The 21,143-nt window shown below is 39.6% G+C and overlaps 1 protein-coding gene across 1 annotated transcript in view; it reads left to right on the forward strand.

The window, feature by feature from the left end:
* C2H8orf34 (chromosome 2 C8orf34 homolog) overlaps positions 1-21,143 on the forward strand; it is a 307,615-nt gene that overhangs the window by 243,927 nt on the left and 42,545 nt on the right. Inside the window, exons 9-10 of the mRNA XM_075063069.1 lie at positions 5,286-5,371; positions 9,630-9,703. Of these exons, the coding sequence (XP_074919170.1) occupies positions 5,286-5,371; positions 9,630-9,703 (160 nt within the window). The remainder of the gene's footprint in view (positions 1-5,285; positions 5,372-9,629; positions 9,704-21,143) is intronic.

The raw sequence follows: 21,143 nt of genomic DNA on the forward strand, positions 1-21,143 counted from the left end.
AGGTGGTTAGGTCAACAACCTACAGCTTGCCAGGAATGGGCAAAAGATTACAGTATCTCAGCCAACTGCAAGGAGGTGCTGAAGAAGTGAGTGTTTCCTTTACAAGCTGTCTCAAAGTAACATTTTGGGGCACACTCAAGTATCAAGCACTAAACATCAAAATTTACCTAAACTGTCCTCAGAAGTTCTGAGCACAAAAAAAGGAGGCTAATGTTTATAATCAAGACTGTGATTTTCAGAGTAGCATATCAGAAGGTGTGTGTAAATCCTTAAACTATTTTGAAAAATCTCATTCTTGGACTTTAATCCTGGTATGCTGAAGCCCTACAACATATATTTATACTAATAATTGATTAGTTATTGTGTGCTGCTGACAGCAGAGTCATTGCTGTACTCGCAATTAGAAAAGATCTGATTCAAGAAGTTTGTAATCTAATTAAAGCAGACTGCAATTTGGAAACAAATAATACACTGGCTGACTGTTCAAACTTAAAACAAAAATAGGTCTCATGGAGTGATCATTGAAAGGAACTGCAGAAGAACTTTAGATGTAAAGGAAGGATTTGAAAGAAGGGAAGATTGTACTTTAATGAACAATCCTGCTCTTGTAGAGGCAAGGATTAGATTACAGAATAGGTCTTTTTGCAAAAAATCTAACTTTTATTACTGGCTTCTGTAGTGTCTTTTATTCAAAGATGTCATAGGTATTTAAAATCATCATAATAAATATGGGCTTGCACAATAACTTACCATAGCCTAAATGAACATTAGTTTATGTACAGTACAAAGATAAAATCTTTTCAGTTTTCTAGACAGTAATCAGTTGCCTTTCATGCATAAAGGCAAAATTCCTCTGTCAGAGCCATAGAAAACCTTCATAACAAAGATTTGAGACATGAAGTTTACAATAAAATATAGGTATTTGAAAACACAAATTATAAAAATGACTGTATTCAGGATCTTTAATTTGTAAACACTCCCCTAATAGGAAGAAGTGTGATAGACCAATAATATGATAATAATGCTTAACCATTATTAGATCTTGAGATCTTGGCATCATCATGGATAGTTCTCTGAAAACATCCACTTAATGTGCAGCAGGAGTAAAAAAAAGCGAACAGAATGTTGGGAATCATTAAGAAAGGGATAGATAATAAGACAGAAAATATCATATTGCCTTTATATAAATCCATGGTGCACCCACAACTTGAATACTGCGTGCAGCTGTGGTCACCCCATCTCAAAAAAGATGTATTGGAATTGGAAAAGGTTCAGAAAAGGGCAACAAAAATTATTAGGAGTATGGAACGGATGTCATATGAGGAGAGATTAATAAGACTGGGATTTTTTATTTTAGAAGAGAGATGACTAAGGGAGGTCTCTCTTAGGGGACAATTGAGGTCTATAAAATCATGAATTGTGTGGAGAAAGTAAATAAGGAAGTGTTAACCTGTGAAACTCCTTACTAGATGATGTTCTGAAGGCCAAGACTATAACAGAAGCTGGGAATGGACGATGGAATGGATCACTTAATGACTACCTGTTCTGTTCATTTCCTCTGGGGCACTTGGCATTAGCCACTGTTGGAAGACAGGATACTGGGCTAGATGATACTTTGGTCTGACCTAATATGGATGTTCTTATGTTCATTATAGAGTACTATAGTTCATACATGTACTGTACTTTGAAAAAAATTGGTCCTCACAGCAACCTTGTGACATACATAAGCTTTATTTTACAGCTGGGCAAGGTACTTGTGGGAGCTGAACAACTGTGAAAATGAGGCCATGTACTCTGATACCTAAATATGGATTAAGATACTTAACTTTAGGCATGCATGACAGAACCAGAATTAATACTCAGAAATTCCTATATAGCAGTCTCATACTCAGTCAACTAGACTATGCTGCTTCCCTCTAAAAACCGATATCAAGGAAACATCTCAGAAGTGTAGACTCCAGAATCCCAGATCAGGTTCTCTTTGAAGTTAGGCCTTAAAGCTAATATGAAAAATGAGGAAACTAAATCCCTCTGCAAAATACAAACAGCCTTCTGAATTTGTCTGACAAAAAAGGAAGAAGTCAAAGTTCACCGCACGTATAAAAATACCATTCAATACTATGTCAGAACTGGAACTTAGATTGTAACAACAGTTCTCAAACTGGTGACGTTCGTGATGGTTGTCAGAATGGTGGTCCATGAAGAGCTGACTGGTCATATGGCAGTGGCTTTCCTCTTTCTTTCCAGCTGCTACATAACAGTAAAACACAGACTTTTGTAATGCATTAAATGTTTTCTTGTAACTTTTATACTGAGAGTCTCGATGAACTCTCCCTGGTATGTCATTTGTGCATTGGCAAACAGAATGGGGGATGGGGTGGTTCCAGGCAATCCATGAGCCACTCTCTCTAGTAAAATATTTACACTGAAAGTTTCAGAGGACCCCTGGATTGGAAGACATTAGAAACCCCCATTTTAGAGTAGCTCAGTGACAAGGGAAGTTTTGATTCTTGCTGGCAATTGGATGTTCCATTATCAAGAGATGTTTTCTCTTATCTCAGCTCTCTTCAGCTGGGCCAGCACACTATGTGCAGCCAAAGAGGCATGGATCTCATCCAATAGACAAGGGGAACCGTAGATCTAAATTTAAGAGTGAGTTATCCCAACTGCATATTCATAATGCCCCCACTATCTAGGCCATTAATGAATTGAAAAACAAAATATAATTTAATCTCTGTGAAATCTCCCTAGTATATCCTGCCATCTTGAGAATGGAACTTTATTCCTTTTGGTTTGCAACAAAGGAACTAGAGTAGCAATTTAATATCTGATGCTTCTTAGGGGACTGGCTCCTGTACTTGTAAGGAGATAAAATCAATAATTCTCTGAGGTCTTTTCCATCTCTGACATCTATCATTGCAATGTGACTTTTGGTAGTTGTGATATCACAGAACAATGCATTTTGGGATGTTTCTGCCGCACAGGAATTGCCAGTGAGATTTCATAGAAACAATAATTTTGTATTGCATTAGCGAAAACTAATTTCTGTGCAGAATACTCCCAGCAGTCTCATCTGTAGGAGTGTTTGCAACATAATTCAAGGAATAACTCAGTTTTTCCTTTTAGGTTAGCAGTACGCATTTGAGCAGAGGCTGCATCTCAGGCAGTTGCACCTGGTCAGTTTAATATCCAACTGCACTCTGTTTTGATAACATGAATACTCCTGTTGCAGTCTAGATCTTAAAGAATTTGACCCTAAATTCAGAGGCTCCAATTCAGCAAAGCATTTAAGCATGTACTTAACTTTAAACATGCAAATAATTCCATTGATTTAAGTGCTGTGCTGAATCAGGGCTATAGTGTGGAATTATGTGTTACCTCCATGGTTGTGATTAATTTTTCACTTTGTAGGGTATATTTTATATAAGATTATAAAAAGAAGTCTTGCTTGAAGTAATCGCGTACAATTTTAGTGTGTCAGTCAATGCCAAGAGAATAATTAGCACTGTAGATAGGAGGGCGCCTATATGCAAATATATTTTCAGCATTATATACTATGTGTCAGAGATAGCATAGGACAATACTCATGTGGCCGATTTGTGAACAAAATCAATTCATTGTGTAAGGGGGTGAAGTGGACAACTCATCTATTCCTTTGGGCAGGAGGAACAGAGCTATTTGGCTAGTGATGTGAAGGCCAAACATAAAGCAAAAACTACTAAGTTAGTGAAATAGTTATTTGTTATGCATTCATGCAGCAGTAGCCAATTACTTACTGACCTGGATAGGAGAGGGTTAACTAAGAAACATCCAGTGATGGGTTAATTGTTCCAGTGAGCTAAAATGTTGTAGTTCATAGACTCTGCTAAATTCATTCAATTTAAATTTGTTTTTTAATATTCTCCATGTTCTAATAAACATCACTATTTAAAATGAACTGTACATAATTGACATTTATATGAGATTAAGTGCTGCAAATTACCACTCAAGGATGAAAACAAGACTCAGGGTTCAGAGGAACCTGAAGAGGGCCAGTGGTACTCATCTAAGCACTTGATTAGAAACATAAGCAAGAAGGGCACTTATTCCTAAAAAGTGCTGCTGAGACACTCACTGCAATCTGTAGATGTAAAGAGGAAAGCATAGGAAACTGAAAAAAGAAGGTGCTTTTACACACTTTTCTCTTCTGTAAAATTATAACTGAAAATATGCAGTGGCATTGTAACCATGTCTGTCTCAAGATATTAGAGAGACAAAGTGGGGGAGGAAATATCTTTTACTCGATCAACTTCTGTTGGTTAGAGAGACAAACTTTCAAGCTCTCACCCACCTTGTCTCTCTAATACATATAGAGAGATGCTTCTGATTGGTTGAAATGGATTATAAAAATTCACATTAAGCACTTAGTAGCATATCAAGACATTTGAAGGCAAGATCCTCAGCTGGAGGATGTCTCCACTGGACCCATAAATATTAGCACAAGTCTTACAAAATTATGTACCGTAGGTTTCAGTAGACTTTCCCCACAGTCAGTTTCTTTTATTAAACATTGTGGGATGTGTGCTAGATGGGGCTACTTTGTAGTGTTCCCTTCAGGGCCATGCATTGCACTGCAGGTACTCCCTGCTTTAGTCCACAAATTTTGGCTGCCTGCTTGAAACCAAGTGGGCTGTGCCATCCGTTTGGCATCAATCTCTAAACAGTCAAGTAACAATGATAAATTCTCAATTTGGCTTCTTGTGCCATTAACTAAAGAAACAAAACTCAAAGGAAAGCACTTAGTGGTGGTGCTTGAAGGCAAGGCTCTAATCTTTCCTCTGGGTTAGCACCGCGGAGCTCCTCTTCTGTCCCACAGTCACTCAGAACTGCCCCTTACACCCCTGAGAAGAACCAGGAAAGGCTCCTTAACTGACCAGCTAGCTCCCAATTGTCAGCATCTCCTGGCCCTTCTAGGTTTTGGAGGACTAAGTCTTGTTGGTAGCCAGTCTGAACAGGTTTTCCTTGCACAGAGGTGTCAGCGCACCAAGAGCACAAGCAGGGGACAGAGAAGGTCTGATAGACCCCATCACAGAATGCTATAATGTTGTGGGTAATGAAAGTTTGCATGTTTGAATCTTAAATATCTATTTTTTAGCTAAACTTGTCCTTTAATATTTGGAATGTTAGGTAGTTTATTCCTGGCCATATCCAACTACCTCAGTCTCATATCCACAGGTCAATTCAGAAAGAACAGTTTAGAAATCTATATTATATAATGTTTACATACATGTTTTTTCTCCATTTAGACTGCAAGGAGATAACTTGGCAGAAACAGCAGAGGATGTCTCACTAGTGTCGCAGACGACCGAGCAAGCGGCATCGGATTCCAATGGTAAGTTATACAATATATGTGCCGCTGCCCTTCACAGCGAAAAATAATGAAGAAATAGTGGGGTCAAATAATACATTGCAGTAAAAAAAAAAAAAAAAAGATACATTTAGATTTAAACTCCACACCAAAGAGTGCTTGTCCAGCACTTATCACCCTTGACAATAAAAATGCAGTGTGCAGTAACTCAAAAGATCAGTAGTACTTCTATGATCAGGGTTGTGCATTGAGATCATGCTGATCAGCAAGCAACCTGCATTTTCCTCCAAGGAGAAATCCTGCCTCCAACTGTCTCAGCCCTCCTCTAATTCCCACACCAACATATGGGCTGTGTCATGTGCCGGGGGCAAGTTTGGGCTATTTTGGGCTGGGATGGGGATAATGCCTGTGGAAAGGGGCCTTCTTGTGAATGTTCTGCCAGCAGGCCTCTCACTTTCATACCAAAGGGGGTCTAGCTTGATCTCAGCTATAGCAGATATGTCATGGGGAAGGAGGTAGCCTCTCAGATTGGAAGAGTTTTGGGTACAAAGTGTCTAGATGTAAACAACTTTGATGTGGATCTTTTTGGATTTTATCACTCCCCCACCAGTTAAACCATTTGAGCTTGGTAAATAAAAACAAAACTGAACTACTGTGGACTGTAACAAAATCTACTTTTTACTTAAACTGAATGTCTTCCCTCCTGTATAATGTCTACCCTCCTGGAGACAATAACAACCTAAATCTTCTGCTGGTATTCGGATAGTCTTAAATTATTGCTCCATTCCTCACCTTCATTTTGCAAAACAGTGAATGTCAATGTTTGTAACTGAGTATGTGTCACTAAATAGTGAATTACGCTTTTGTTTGGAGGTTAGCTCTCCTCTTCCCCTCCCAAACACCCTTGCCCCAACAACAATGCACTCTGCCATGCTGTCGCAGAATGATATCTTCATTGGACCCATAAGTATTAACATAAATCTTACAGTATTATCTACAGTAGATTTCAGATGAGTCTTCCCCAAAGTCGATTTCTTTTATTGAACATTTTGGAATGTGTGCCAGGTGGGGCTACTATGCCTTGTGCTAGCAGCAGAAGGTGGGCAATGTGGACTTTAGTAACTTAGTCAGTGGTTATGGGTCTATTATATGAGAGACTGGATGAGGTTCTGTGGCTTGCAACATGCAAGAGGTCAAATTACATGATCATGTTGGTTCCTTCTGGCCTTAAAGTCTATGACAAAACACTCCTTTTATGGGATGGAGACTCCTGCATCTGATGGGCATTTGGAGGAATTGAGGATATCCCTAAATCCTGTGCTTCCTCCCCAAAGATATTTAAAAGAGAGGAGGGAGCACGTTTCCTCAGTAGTAAGCAGGCAAGTGGGGCAGGGACCCCAACTGTAACCCACACACATCCGCTTCTTGCAGCTGAGGAGCTGCACACTAACAACTCGCTACTTAGATAGACAAAAAAATATTGCCTCCAGGGAAGAGAAGAGATGGCAGCAGTGATGTACTGCCAAAATTTTAACAAGGGGCTCTCAAATGTTCTGCCTCATGTGGCATTCCCTGGGCAAAATATTCCCTTCTTAAAATGTTTTTTTTTTCCTCTTAAAGTGTTGACTAGCAATATATTTTGATTGAAAAATGACTTTCATACGTAGGCACAATCCAGAATTAGGCATGAAACTCATAGCTGCCTAGCGGATCAATCTTTACTATATTTAGAGTACAGCCTGATTTCTGTATATCTTATATTTCCCTGCAGTCAGTATTGCATATATGGTGATAATCATCTCCAAACAGAAAATCTTTTAAATACTGTTGGAAAACTGTAATATCAAGCACAGCTATTCTATTAGATTTCCAATTTTTAGTTTACATCCTATGAGAATGCATCGTAAGATAAACCTTTCTGCTAGTTTTTTTTTAAATCAGGCTTGTCCAATGTAATTTGTTTATTTTCTGTTAGTTATCACTACTAATCATGCTGTAGTCCCTGCTGAGAGAAGACATACTGAGAAATGCTAATGTTAACTCTTGGTTCAGAATACACAAGCACAGTGCTTGTGCAAAGATGCTTAGCAAAATTAAAGTGCATGCCTCTGTTTTTGGCTAGTGATTTGCTACTTAGTGGGCATGATGTTAAGTTATTAGATCTGGAATACATCTCTTGTGCATTTTAGAATGTATTGGGTTCAGAATTAATTAGCTAACTAGTTGATCTAGCAACCCATGTTCATGAGTAATCCTGGATCATGCAGTTCAGCCAACTTTTATGTGAGTAGAAGCTGCAGCATCAGGCACTAAACTAGGTTCACTGAGAATTCAGGGCCTAATTTTGATTTCTACTATGTGAGTTTTACATTAGTGTAACCCTGTTGAATTAAATGGAGTCATGTCTGACTAATCTAATGTTAAATGATAGAGTAGAATCAGACCCTCAGTATTAAGATTTTAGAATACAAGACTTCTGTAATTTGTTATAAATCAGCTCTTTTCTCTGCATAGAACCATGTATCTTCACTAAAAATGATAAGCAGAGGAATTTAATAGCTCATTACCAAATATTGCTCATAGCAAACAGCCTGAGTTTTCCTCAGTTATGTTACAGGAATTTCCATGGAGGTTAGGGATGAGGAGAAGCAGATCCCACCCCACCACAGGTCTGTCCTGTCCCTTACCATGGATTCACTACCCGAGCCTCTGCTCTTTCCTTGGAATGTCCCGAGCTGGGGTCTATGATGGTAAAGACACTCTGTAAAGCATCCCTTGTCTGCCCTGCAGCAGGACTACATGAGTCCCATTGCTTCCACAATACTATCTGCTGTTGGGGGAGCAATATTCCTTTCCCCCTCCCCAGCCTGTGATTTTTCAACTTGAATACTGAGGAACTGCTGCAGCAATTTACAGCATTCACTTAACAACTGCTTCTGGCCCTTTCATGTAAAGAAGTGCACCTGCAAGAAGTCCCCATGAAACCAGGGAGAAGAGGCCCTAAATATGAAAACTAATGAAAAAATATATTTAATTGAAACATATCTTTGTAGTCAGTGCATGCTTTCATGGGGAATCAAATACAAAAGTTGTACTAGAGAACAAATTGCTAATGCGAAAGAAATAAAGAGCGTGAATTATTATGGGGAGCATCTAGTGCTAAAATATTGCTGCAGTTAATACAAGTATAATGTAAAATGAGATTCTTTATGATATGTTACTTAGCTGCATAAATGTCCAAACTACAGGAGGGAATTTGGCAATTTTAGCTGAAACGATCTGAAAAGAACAAAAACAACATATGTGCTATTTATAGGTTTATTGTGTTGGGGTACAGATTATGTTGTGTAATATAGTATAATTAGTGAGTTTAATCAACTTTAGCTGTCTATTATACAAAGAATTCTTTGTTGTGAAAATTACAATTCCTTGTTCATATAAATTGTTGGTTTCTATTTTCTTCTCTATGTAATTAACCAACAAATTATTTCTAACTAGGAGTGTTTAAAAAGGCTATAATGAATGTTCCATAAACTCTTTTCCTATAAGCAGTAGATATTAAAAATTTCCAGGTTGACATTCTGATGTATTGGAAAAAGTATTTAAATGAGGGATGTTAAGTATTAGCATAAGTAGGGTAGCTGTGCTTAGTTTTAAATATGTGCATACTATTTCATGTGAGACTGTTATCGCCAAATTCAGAGCTGAAATTAATTAAGGAGAGAGGAGTATGTGGGATATAAATCCATGCAGAATTCAGCCTATAATTTAATTTCTAACGACACTTGTGTCTTAATGGAAAAGAATTCTTATACTGTACTTTGAGGTTTCTGAATGTTGCCCTCTAAGACTGCTAGCACTTGTGTTTTCCCAGGATGTTTTGTTTTAACAGCATTCCAGTGGGAGTCTAAATTGGTTTAATTAAATTAAAGCTGCTTAACTGTGCTACTGTACACACTAAAGGACAAGCAGGATTTTGTTTTAATAGTTAAACTAATAATAAAAATAAGCTACAGACATCTTGGCAGCTGTACTTGTCACTCTAATCCATTTAGAAATACTCTCCCACATTCTACCAAACCATTATTCATGCACAGTAACTGAGCTCAAACTTAGACACGCATTAAAATCTATACAAAGTATAACTTAAACCCAACACTTGTTCTGTAGTCACATTTACCATCCTGGCAGTTAATTTACACGTTTTATTTTCTATGAGATTAATTATGCTCCAGTTAATCAGATGAATGTGCATTACTACTTTTCTACCTCTTTGGATCAGTTTCAGTGCCTGGGGTGGAAACACTGATGGAGGATGCTGATGAATTTGAGAGTGCATCTCAAATAACAAGACCTGTAAGTATCTTCATTTACAGATGTGCCAATCTGCCAAAACAAGCTGTTGAAATAAGACTTTATATAAAGCTGAAGGGCATACATGAAAAATACCTGAATAACAAATTCTGTGGTAATGTTGATTCCTTCAATGGGGCAGGGGAGGTACTACCTTGAAACTATTTTTTTTCCCCCTGCACACTTGGAACCATACACGTCTCAATAGCAACGTAGTTCCTGTTGAGATCAGTGGAAGTTCCACACATGGATCCAAAGCATTGTATGCAACTCCGCTATTAAAGAAGGTCAAATAACTATTTCACTAACTTGGTAGTTTTTGCTTTATGCTCTATTGATGACAAATTAATCTAATTCTAAATTTAGTTATGAAATTTGCATTTAACATCTCAGGACAATTTAGGCCATTTGATATTGGGTGCTAAGAAACCAATAGAAAAGTGAAAGAGGTACTTGTTTAAGTATCTGATTTAAAAAAAATAAATAAATGAGGAAATGTTAAATCTGATAAAATTTGAAACAAAGTTCTTATTTTAGAATGCAGTGGAATGTTATAAAGGTTGTAGAAAATATAGTTAGAGCTCAAACTATTTGAAGTCCAAAGTGACCATGTGTAAAGACAGAGTAGAGTATATGCCCAAGTAAATTACTATTTCTCAAGCAAACAAAACAGAAACTAAAAAGTAAACTACTGCCTCCTACTGGTGAAGTTTAGAAATTTACTTAATTAAGCTTCATGCTAGTATATTATGAAGTAATAAGTGCTGCTCACATAGAGGAATTCTATTTTGTTATCTCCCTTAAATGCAGATAACGTGTAATGAATCCCTTTCTCCTAAGTGAAAAGTAAGCCAATCCAGTTGTTTGAGCTAAGGAAAGAAGGACCCTGTTGCTAAGAATTAGCATATCTATAGTCTATGATCATACAACCACTTAAATAATAATACTAATATTTAGCCCTTACATCCAATGATGTCAGAGCAGTTCACAGACTTGAGCTGATTTTAAGCCTCACAACACCTGGGTAAGATAGGAACAGAGATGTATTGCCAAAGAAATAGGAGAATTTTGTGGGTTGGCTTGAGGCTCCTGTTAATTTCCCCAGTTACGCTCTCCTTCACATGGAGCTAACAGCACGCATTGTAATACATTCACCATGACTCTCAGTTTTAATTTTTCCCCCTTGGCAAAAATTATAGCAGGCGGTGAGGAGGACAGGTTTCCATGGCCAGCATTTTTTCAAATGTAATTTAATGAAGGAGGGAAGAGATAGGGAAGGAAAAAAGTTCAATCCATTTATCAAACAAAAGCGATAGCATTTTACAGCCTTGCATATTGCTTATTTTAGATATAGATGTAACTGTGTATTTCATATACCCGTCTCATTTAGATAGGGTTACCAGATTGCAACTGTGGAAGAAAAACAGGACGGGGGTGGGGGGTAATAGGCGCCTATATAAGGAAAAGTTCCAAAAAATGGGACATCTGGTCACCCTACATTTAGAGCTCTGCTAGTCACTCATCACCTTATCTTTGTGTCTAATGGCATTTTAAAAATTATGATGACTAACAATGTCTAGGAATGTGAATGGGTACTTTTTTGTGGGTTTTTCCAAATATGGTTAAACAAGTTACTTTCACATTAAAACATAGATATTCTCAAGAAAGAAAGGCTGATCCAGTGGCAGGGCATTTGTCTGGGACTCAAGACCTAGGTTCAATTTCATGCTCCCTGTGACGGGGTTCGACTCACTACCGCTGGCGCCCCCTGCCATTCACTCCAGGAATTAGCTGTTGACTGCTGCAGAGCACCCTTGACATGTGGTAGCTCGTGCGTTGCCTCTGCTCTGCTGTCCTGGGACCCGCATTTCTCCCTGATCATCAGCATCCTCTTCAGGACAGTCTTTATCCGCTTCAGGACACTGCCCTCTGGCAGTGCCCACTACTCTGGTCTCACCCCATTCTGGGGGGGCAGGGGTGTAGTTAACAGTAACTGTTAACTTGTTTGCCCTGCCTCAGTGACCAGCCACAACCCTAGAATCTGGCCCCTCATCTTGGGGGCAGGTCACGGTCTGTCTCGGTCAATCTCCTCAGTGGCTAGGGGCAATGCCAGGGTGGAAGAGGGGGACCCAAGCCCACCCACTATTCTGGGTCCCAATCCAGGGACCTTCTAGCAGTGGCCTCCCTCTGCCCTCCTTCTCTCCTCTCTTGCCCTCTTAGCTTCCCTGGGCCACTTCCCCTTTGGCCCTATGCACCTTCTCAACCCCTTGTAGCAAGGGCCACAGCCTGGCAGGTATCTGGGCCAGAGTCCCACTCCACTTCCCCAAGCCTGCCCAGCACTGTTCTGTCCAAGGTGCTGCTCCTTAGCTCTAGAGCTAGTCCTTCTACCTCGCTAGTCAGGTAGAAGCTAGGCAGCCTTTATATAGGACCCAGCCTGGCCCTGATTGGCTGCCTCTTTCCCTGCCCTGATTGGCTCTCCTCAGGCGTTGGCTGATTGGCTGCTGGTCTGCGCAGCCTCTGGGGCCTGGTTTAGCCCTTCTTCTCACGAGGTGGGGCACCACTCCACCACATTCCCCTGAAGACTTCCTTTTGCTAAGTTACTCACTGTGACAGTTCTTTATTGGAAAAATACAATGATAAATGCTTACCAGGGATGTTGAGGACAAATATGTACATTAAATATTGTAAAGCACTTAGGTATTTATAGGATCACCTTCACCATAGTATAGGGTTGCCAGCTTGGTAGTATTTAAAAACCAGACACTCCAGCAGGAGTGCCGGAAATCCCCTGCAGTGCCTCTTTTCCCCAAGGCACTACCCCTGTCCTGCTTCTCCTCCCCCAAGCCCTGCCCCTGTCCCACCCCTTCCCTGAGGCCCTGCCTCTTCCCCTGAGGCCCCGCCCTGTCCACTCCTCTTCTCCTCTCCTCCCATCTCTCACTACTTTTCCTCTCCTTTCCCACACCCCCATGCCCGGGTCAGGAGGAACTTGCCTGCGGAGACAGGGCTGGAAGCTGCAGCCACTTGACACAGGTAGGAGATGACCCTGGCTGAGTCGAAGCTCGCGTGTGATGATCCAGTGCCTAGCCACCTCCCCTGCCCTCAGTAACCGGACTTTGCATGTCCTGTCAGTAGATCTGGCCGGACACTGTGAGGTCCCCTTTTCAACTGGACTTTCCGGTTGAAAAACGGGCACCTACCCACCCGACCATAGTGCCGAAGATTGATTAATGAGAGGATAAAAAAATTACAGTTACTTTAAAATCATCTATTCAAAATATACACACTGATTCATTTCCACATAAATAACCTCAAAAGCACTTATACATATAATGTAAAAGCTGAAGGGGGGAGAGAACAACTATATTAATCAAAGATGTCTGAGAAACAGAACCATTTTTTCCATTATAGTCACACAGTTGGATATCCCCAAACACAAGAGTGGCTAAATCTGCTAATCCAGTTCCACTATTGCCAAATTCAATGCTAAGAACGTCTTCAAATGGAGTAATATGACTCTTTTGGCAGTTAAACTGGTCTTTAGCAGAAATTTCTCTGGAGCCTTATTTGTAATTGACAAATTTGTTTTAATTCCTCCTCCCCTAGTAAGAATAACTTGTTGTGGGACAAATCAACCAACATCAGGAAAGAAGGGTCTTTAGGCAAAGAGTGGGAACTGAGAGGGGAGCTAAAGGGGTTCTTCTCAATATCCACAACTTGGAATCCACACTTCAGCCATTTGCTTTGGACTTGCCTAAAACAATGCCCATGCCTGTACTTTGAAAATCTTGGGGTAGGTCTCAGCTGGTATAAATTGTCATAGAGCCATTGAATACAACTTACACCATCTGAAAAACTACCTCATTATTTTTGTTGGACCCTTAAAGGGATAGGATAAATTATACATTTACATTTCTTTTTTACAATAAAGATCATGACAAGCTAACTTTCTGACAAGCTAGTAATAAACTATTATTATTAATGTTTAACATGAAGTACTCTGTTTAGTCTGTCGAGACTGCTGTATGTCAAAACTGGAAAGGGCATATTGTAAAGTGAGATATCTAAAGATTACTCGTCTCTCTCCTTCTCTTTGCTGTAGAATTTTACCTAATATCCAACCACCAGAAAACAAACAAGAAAGTTACTAAGTTATCCCAATCTCTGAATTTCCCAATGCATCCCATATTTTGTCTGTCTGTTGGGGCTAAGTCTTGCAACCATTTACTTCTGGTGATAGGACCTGTAACTGAGAATAGTCAATATAAGACTAGTGTGACTTCAGTAGGGCTGCTCACAGCAGTAAATACTATTCCCAATAATAACTGTTTGTGGGACTATAAACTTTTGAGGAACAGATGGACTTTATTTTATCTACTGTACAACATTAAACACACTGGTGCTAAGCAAATAATAAATACTAATGACAATTAAATTGATGTATTTTAATCAATAACGTGATCTCACCATTCCAGTTTTCTGCTGTTGTATCTAAACTAAAATTGAATTTATTAAAATATACTTAGTGATCTTTCCCTATTTATGACCTCAGCTGGAAATTCTCATTCCTGAGCTCTTTCTAACACAGCTTTTATATACATTTCGTATAAGAAAGATATCAAGGTGAAATGCTTGGCTTTTGCTTATGTAATTTTGCAGTGAGACAGGTTTTTTGTTTTTTTTGTTTTTTTTTTACTCAAGATAGCAAAATTCTGCAAAAATATTTCACCTGGCAAACTTTAATTCTAGCTCACTGACTTTTTTTTAATCTAGAAACTAAAAAATAAAATATCAGAGGACATGTACTGATACCAAATGGGGCATATGAACTGGACAGTTAACACCATATAGTATGGTAGTTACCTTTTGTTTCAGAACCTGGAACAGGCAGGTCTTGTGCTTATTTTTGTTTTTCTTGCAACTCTTTGTAGTCACTCAACTATCTTGCATGCTGACATAAAAACATTTTTTCTTTGCAAAAAAAATGCTTGTGAGTTAACCCTATTCAAGTGTAATAAATGGAAAGAAAGTCATCTAACTGCAAAAGGCATTTTTTGCCAGTTATTTCTTACTGTGAAAACACATACCCAATAAATTATTTTATACAGGTTTATTGCTTGAAATATTTTTTCTCCTGTTTGCTCCTCTAGTTTATTGAGAAAACACACACAGAGTAGATTTTGTTATGGTATGTATGTATGAAAAAAAATCCTTAATGGTAATTAAATTTGTGGAACTATTTGAGGCTTGATTGTACTAGGAAAAATTAAAAGTTTAACACTTTGATGTGCATTAAATATGACTATTTCCAATGCTGTATAACTTAATTTGGTTGCAAATACTTTGCTATTCTTCTCCACTATTTTTTCATAAGGCTCAGTTCCCAAAAACACTTAAACATGAACCTAATTTTAAGCATGTTAATAGTCTCAACTATTCATGTGCCCAGTATTCAATACTTTAACATAATGCTTAAACCCTTTGCTGGATTGGGTCAGCATCGAGCAGGAATGGGGCCTAAGATAAGAACTATTCTTAGGTCCTGATCCTGCACTGCGAATGGCAGTGGCACATCCCTGCACCTGTGTGAACTGAAAGGGCTATTATTTATGTAGATCCATCAGTGTACTAAGACTAACTTTACAAACCTGAGTACCTGCTGAAACCAACAAGAGCTTCAAATGCTTGACACCTCTGAAAATTAATTCACTTTCGTAGGTCACTAAACATGGATTTAACTGACAAACTTTAAGCACTCAAATCTGAATTTTGGCGTTAACATTTCAATCTCTGCGTCAAATCTAATTAATATTATTACACAAAACAATTACATGGCTAATACGTCCATCAGCTATTATAGCATCACTTCATTTCTGTTAGATACTGTAAGACACAGTCAAGGTACAAAACAAGAATGGTCCATTAATAATAATATAGCTAGTACACGGTCAACCATTTGTTGTGAAGTTTTTATATACAATGGCTCTGATTCTATATATTCTCATGTGGGTGTTTGCAGGATAGAATTCTAAGGGCATTGGGTTTTGGAGAGTGTCTCTAGGAGAATGTGTGTGACATATTGACTGATTGGTAAGACTGGAAGTCCCACCAATCTCCAAAAGCTTTCAAATGCTTTACTTTTATTTTCTTAAAACCTAGACAAACTCTTTTTTGTTTTCCCTTCAAAAAAGCATTGTGCCCCAAACTGGACCTGTTCAAACAATTCTGTGAATTTTCCTGCTTAAAAAAATAAGCGTTGGGGCAGTTTCATCGTCCTTAATGGAATAGTGCTATGATTTTGTATTTTTTCAGATTTTTGCTTTAAAATTGTCATGTCATATTACAAAAGGTCAGAGAAAAGACACATTTAAAGTTTCTAAAGTTCATCCTTCAGTTGAACACTTTGACCTGAGCTCTGTGGCCAGAGAGTGAAATGGACAGAATTTTTTAACAATGGTGTCTCTTCTTATAGTCACATTTTGTGAATATGCATACCATTTCTTGGCAGTGACACTGAAGTTAATTAAGTTGCTTACTCCATGTGCTGACTCTTGTTCTGCTCAAAACAGAGAAAGCAAAGAGAAACCAGACTCTGGAACATCTGCCTTTTTCACACCTCTGACTTCACCATTCAATGAGTTATATGGGCAACACCATGATTTAAACTTAAACATTTGCCTATTTCTCACTTACACATTTGTCAAAAGCACACATTGGCAAAAATTAAGAAGCTTGTACACCAATGCGAGGAATCTAGGTAACAAAATGGAGGAATTAAGAGTTACTGGTGCAGGTAGTGAAACCAGGTATTATAGGGATAACAGAAACATGGTGAAATAGTAGTCATGACTGGGATACAGGTATTGAAGGGTATGTGCTGTTTAGAAAAGACAGAAATAAAGGCAAAGATGGTGGAGTAGCATTGTATATCAATGATGAGGTAAACTGTAAAGAAATAAGAAATGATGGAATGGATAAGATAGTGTCTGTCTGGGCAAAAATCACACTGGGGAAGAAAGCTACTAGAGCCTCCCCTGGGATAGTGCTTAGGATGTGCTATAGACCACCAAAATCTGATTTGGATATGGATAGAGATCTCTTTAGTGTTTTTAATGAAGTAAATACTAATGGTAATTGTGTGATCTTGGGAGACTTTAACTTCCGAGAGGCTTTAACTTCCTGGAGGACAAGTGCTAGTAATAATAGGGCTCAGATTTTCCTGGATGCAATAGCTCATGGATTCCTTCACCAACTAGTCGCTGAACCAACGAGAGAGGATGCCATTTTAGATATGGTTTCGGTGAGTAGTGAAGACCTCATAGAAGAAATGGTTGTAGGGGACAACCTTGGTTTGAACTAAATCAAATAATTCAGATAAACAAAAATACATCTGTGACTAGGGTTTTTTATTTCAAAAGGGCTAACCTAAAAAAAAAATTAAGGAAATTAGTTAGGGAAATGGATTGGACTGAAGAACTTGTGGATCTAAAGGTGGAGGAGGCTTGGAATTACTTCAACTCAAAGTTGCAGAAACAATCAGAAGCCTGCATCCCAAGAAAGGGGAAAAAATCATAGGCAGGAATTGTAGACCAAGCTGGATGAGCAAGCATCTTTGAGAGATGATTAAGAGAAGCAGAAAGCCTACAAGGAGTGGAAGATGGAAGTGATCAGCAAGGAAAGCTACCTTATTGAAGTCAGAACATGTAGGGACAAAGTGAGAAAGACCAAAAGCGGTGTAGAGTTGGACCTTGCAAAGGGGATAAAAACCAATAGTAAAAGGTTCAATAGCCATATAAATAAGAAGAAAACTAAGAAAGAAGAAGTAGGACTGCTAAACACTGAGGATGGAGTGGAGGTTAAGGATTTTTGTTATAAACTGAGGACATATCAGTTGGAAGTAACAGAGGAGGAGAGGGACCTCGGATTATTGGTTGATCTCAGGATGACTATGAGCTGCCAATGTGATATGGCTGTGAAAAAAAGCTAATGCGGTCTTGGGATGCATCACATGAGGTATTTCCAGGAGAGATAAGGAGGTGTTAGTACCATTATACAAGGCACTGGTGAGACCTCATCTGAAATACTATGTGCAGTTTTGGTCTCCCATGTTTAAGAAGGATCAATTCGAACTGGAACAAGTGCAGAGAAGGGCTACTAAGATGATCCAACGAATGGAAAATCTGTCTTATGAAAGGAGACTCAAAGAGCTTGGCTTGTTTAGCCCAACCAGAAGAAGGCTGAGGGGAGATATGATTGCTCTCTATAAATATATCAGAGGGATAAATACCAGGGAGGGAGAGGAATTATTTAAGCTCAGTATCAATATGTACACAAGAACAAATGGATATAAACTGGCCGTCAGGAAGTTTAGTCTTGAAATTAGATGAAGGTTTCTAACCATCAGAGGAGTGAAGTTCTGGAACAGTCTTCCAAGGGGAGCAGTGGGGGCAAAAGACATATTTGGCTTCAAGACTAAGCTTGATAAGTTTATGGAGGGGATGGTATGATGGATGGGATAGCCTAATTTTGGCAGTTAATTGATCTTTGACTATTAGCGGTAAATATGCCCAGTGGCCTGTGATGGGATATTAGCTGGGGTGGGATGTGAGTTACAGAGAATTCTTTCCTGGGTGTCTGGCTGGTGAGCCTTGCCCACATGCTCAGGGTTTAGCTGATAGCCATATTTGGGGTCAGGAAGGAATTTTCCTCCAGGGCAAATTGACAGAGACCCTGGGGGGTTTTTGCCTTCCTCTGCAGCGTGGGGCATGGGTCACTTGCTGGAGAATTCTCTGCACCTTGAAGTCTTTAAACCACGATTTGAGGACTTCAGTAGCTCAGACATAGATTAGGGGTTTGATACACAGTGGAGGCTCTAGCTTTTTTGCTGCCCCAACCATGGCAGTCAGGCTACCTTCAGCGGTGTGTCTGCGGGAGCTCCGCCGGTTCCATGGCTTTGGCGTATCTACCGCTGAATTGCCGCTGAAGCTGCAGGACCGGCGGACCTCCCGCAGGCAAGCTGCCAAAGGCTGCCTGACTGCTGCCCTCACAGAGACCATCAGGGCGCCTCCCGCAGCTTGCCGCCCCAGGCATGTGCTCGGAGCACTGGTGCCTGGAGCCGCTGCTGTTGATACAGCAGTGAGTGGGTGAGATTCTGTGGCCTGCGTAGTGCAGGAGGTCAGACTAGACAATCATAATGGTCCTTCTGACCTTAAAGTCTATGATTCTATGAAATAGTCCTGTGTGGAAATGCAGGTGCAGTACTAAAGAAGCATTCTGGGCTCTGGGAATATAAAGAACTAGCTGGAAATGAAAGCGATGAATCCACTTTCCTCCCACCTACAGCCATGGCCACTGGACTAGGCTGCAGGTTTTGTACATGGAGTCCGAAAGGGCGCTTTCTGGCGTTGACTTGATCGTGCCACAGGTGTCTCCGTCCTAGCTCCCATGCTCCGAGCAACACAGAGGCCTTCTCGGTGTGGACCTTCCTTGTCCTTACCCTGTTCACTCCCAGTTTGTCCCCTCTGCTGTCTCCATGTCCCATTCTTTGACAGACATTGTCTTCCTGAACTGAAGTAAACTGTTAGGCTACAATGTCTACACTGTTTTGCAAGGGTAAGTATGTGAGTAGCAGAGCTCTACATGTAACATGGCTGCTTTTGCGCTGACCAGGCCTTGTCCTCCCATACCATTGGTCTCCAATAATACCAGCTAAGTGGGATTTTCATATTACATGAGAACATAAGAATGGCTATGCCGGGTCAGACCAAAGATCCATTAAGCCCAGTATCCTGTCTACCGACAGTGGCTAATGCCAGGTGCCCCAGAGGGAGTAGACCAAGTGATCTGTCTCCAGCCATCCATCTCCATCCTCTGACAAACAGAGGCTAGGGACAACATTCCTTATCCATCCTGGCTAATAGCCATTTATGGACTTAACCACCATGAATTTATTCAGTTCTCTTTTAAACGCTGTTATAGTCCCATATGAGGAGAATTTAAAGAAGCTAGACACTTCAGCTTGGAAAAGAGACTAGGGGGGATATGATAGAGTATATAACAATCGAGATGATGTGAGAAAAAGGGTAAGGAAAAGTTATTTACTTATTCCATAATAACAAGAACTAGAGGTCACCAAATGAATTAATTAGGCAGCAGTTTAAAACAAATAAAAGGAAGTTCTTCTTCACGCAGCACAGTCAACTATATGGAACTCCTACTGGAGTTGGTGAAGCTAGGACTTCAACCCACCAAAGAGAGAGATGATTAAAGTCTGATGATTTAATGAAATACTCTGTGTGGATGCAGGTGCAGTACTAAGAAGATTCTGGGCTCTGGGCATATAAAGATCTAAGCTTGGAAATGAAGCGAGACCATTTCCCCACCTAGCATGGCCATGGACCAGGCTGCAGATTTTTACATGGAGGTGAAAGGGGCGTTTCTGAGCGTTGATGATCGTGCAAAGTGTTCGTCTAGCTCATGCTCCGGCAACACAGAGGCTTGCTGCGTGTGGATACTTGTCTACCCTGTTCATCAGTTTGTCCTTGTGTCTCATGTCCATTCTTTGACAGACATTGTTTCCTGAACTGAAGTAAATGTTAGAGGCTACTGTTAACTGTTTGCAGGGTAAGTATATGAGTAGCAGAGCTCTATGTAACTGGGCTTTGCGTGACAGGCTTGTCCTCCTACATTGGTTCCAATCAGTAGTGGGATTTTCATATTACATGAGAACATAGAATGGTATGCGGGTAGAACAGATCCTAACAAGTACGTTAACGGAAGTGGAGCTAATGCAGGTCAGAGGGAGTAGACCAGGGATTGTCTCAGATCCATTCCATCCTGACAAACAGAGGGGGAAAATTTTATACATACTGGCTAATAGACTTATGGAAACTTCTAACAACACATTGAATTATTCAGTTCTTTATAAACGCTGTTTAGTCTAGCGTTAACTCTCAGTAAGGAGTTCATATAGTTGACTGTGGCTGCGTGAAGAAGACTTTTTATTTGTTTAAACCCTGTGCCTATTAATTCATTTGTAGACCTCTAGTTTCTTGTATTAGTGGGAATCAGTAAATAATTCTTTATTTCTCACTAAATCATGATTGTATCTCTATCATACCCCTTAGTTCTCTTTTCCAAGCTGAAGAGTCTAGTCTTTAAATTCTCCTCATATGGATGTCAACAATATTTAAGGTTTGCTTTTCCTGATCCTTTTCTAAGTGGCCAGTATATTTTTTTGAGATGAGAGACATTGTAACGAGTACCCGAGATGTGGGGACCATGGATTTATTAGAATAATTAATTCTCAGGTTATTCTTATTCCCTTTAACGATTAACTCTGTTTGCTTTTTTTGACCACTTGCACACTGCGTGGCATCTTCAGAGAACTATCATGAGATCCAAGATTTCCTGCTTCTTGTAGCTAATAAGCCCATATAATTAATAT

Source organism: Chelonoidis abingdonii, chromosome 2, assembly GCF_003597395.2.
Source record: "Chelonoidis abingdonii isolate Lonesome George chromosome 2, CheloAbing_2.0, whole genome shotgun sequence".
NCBI lineage: Eukaryota > Metazoa > Chordata > Testudines > Testudinidae > Chelonoidis > Chelonoidis abingdonii.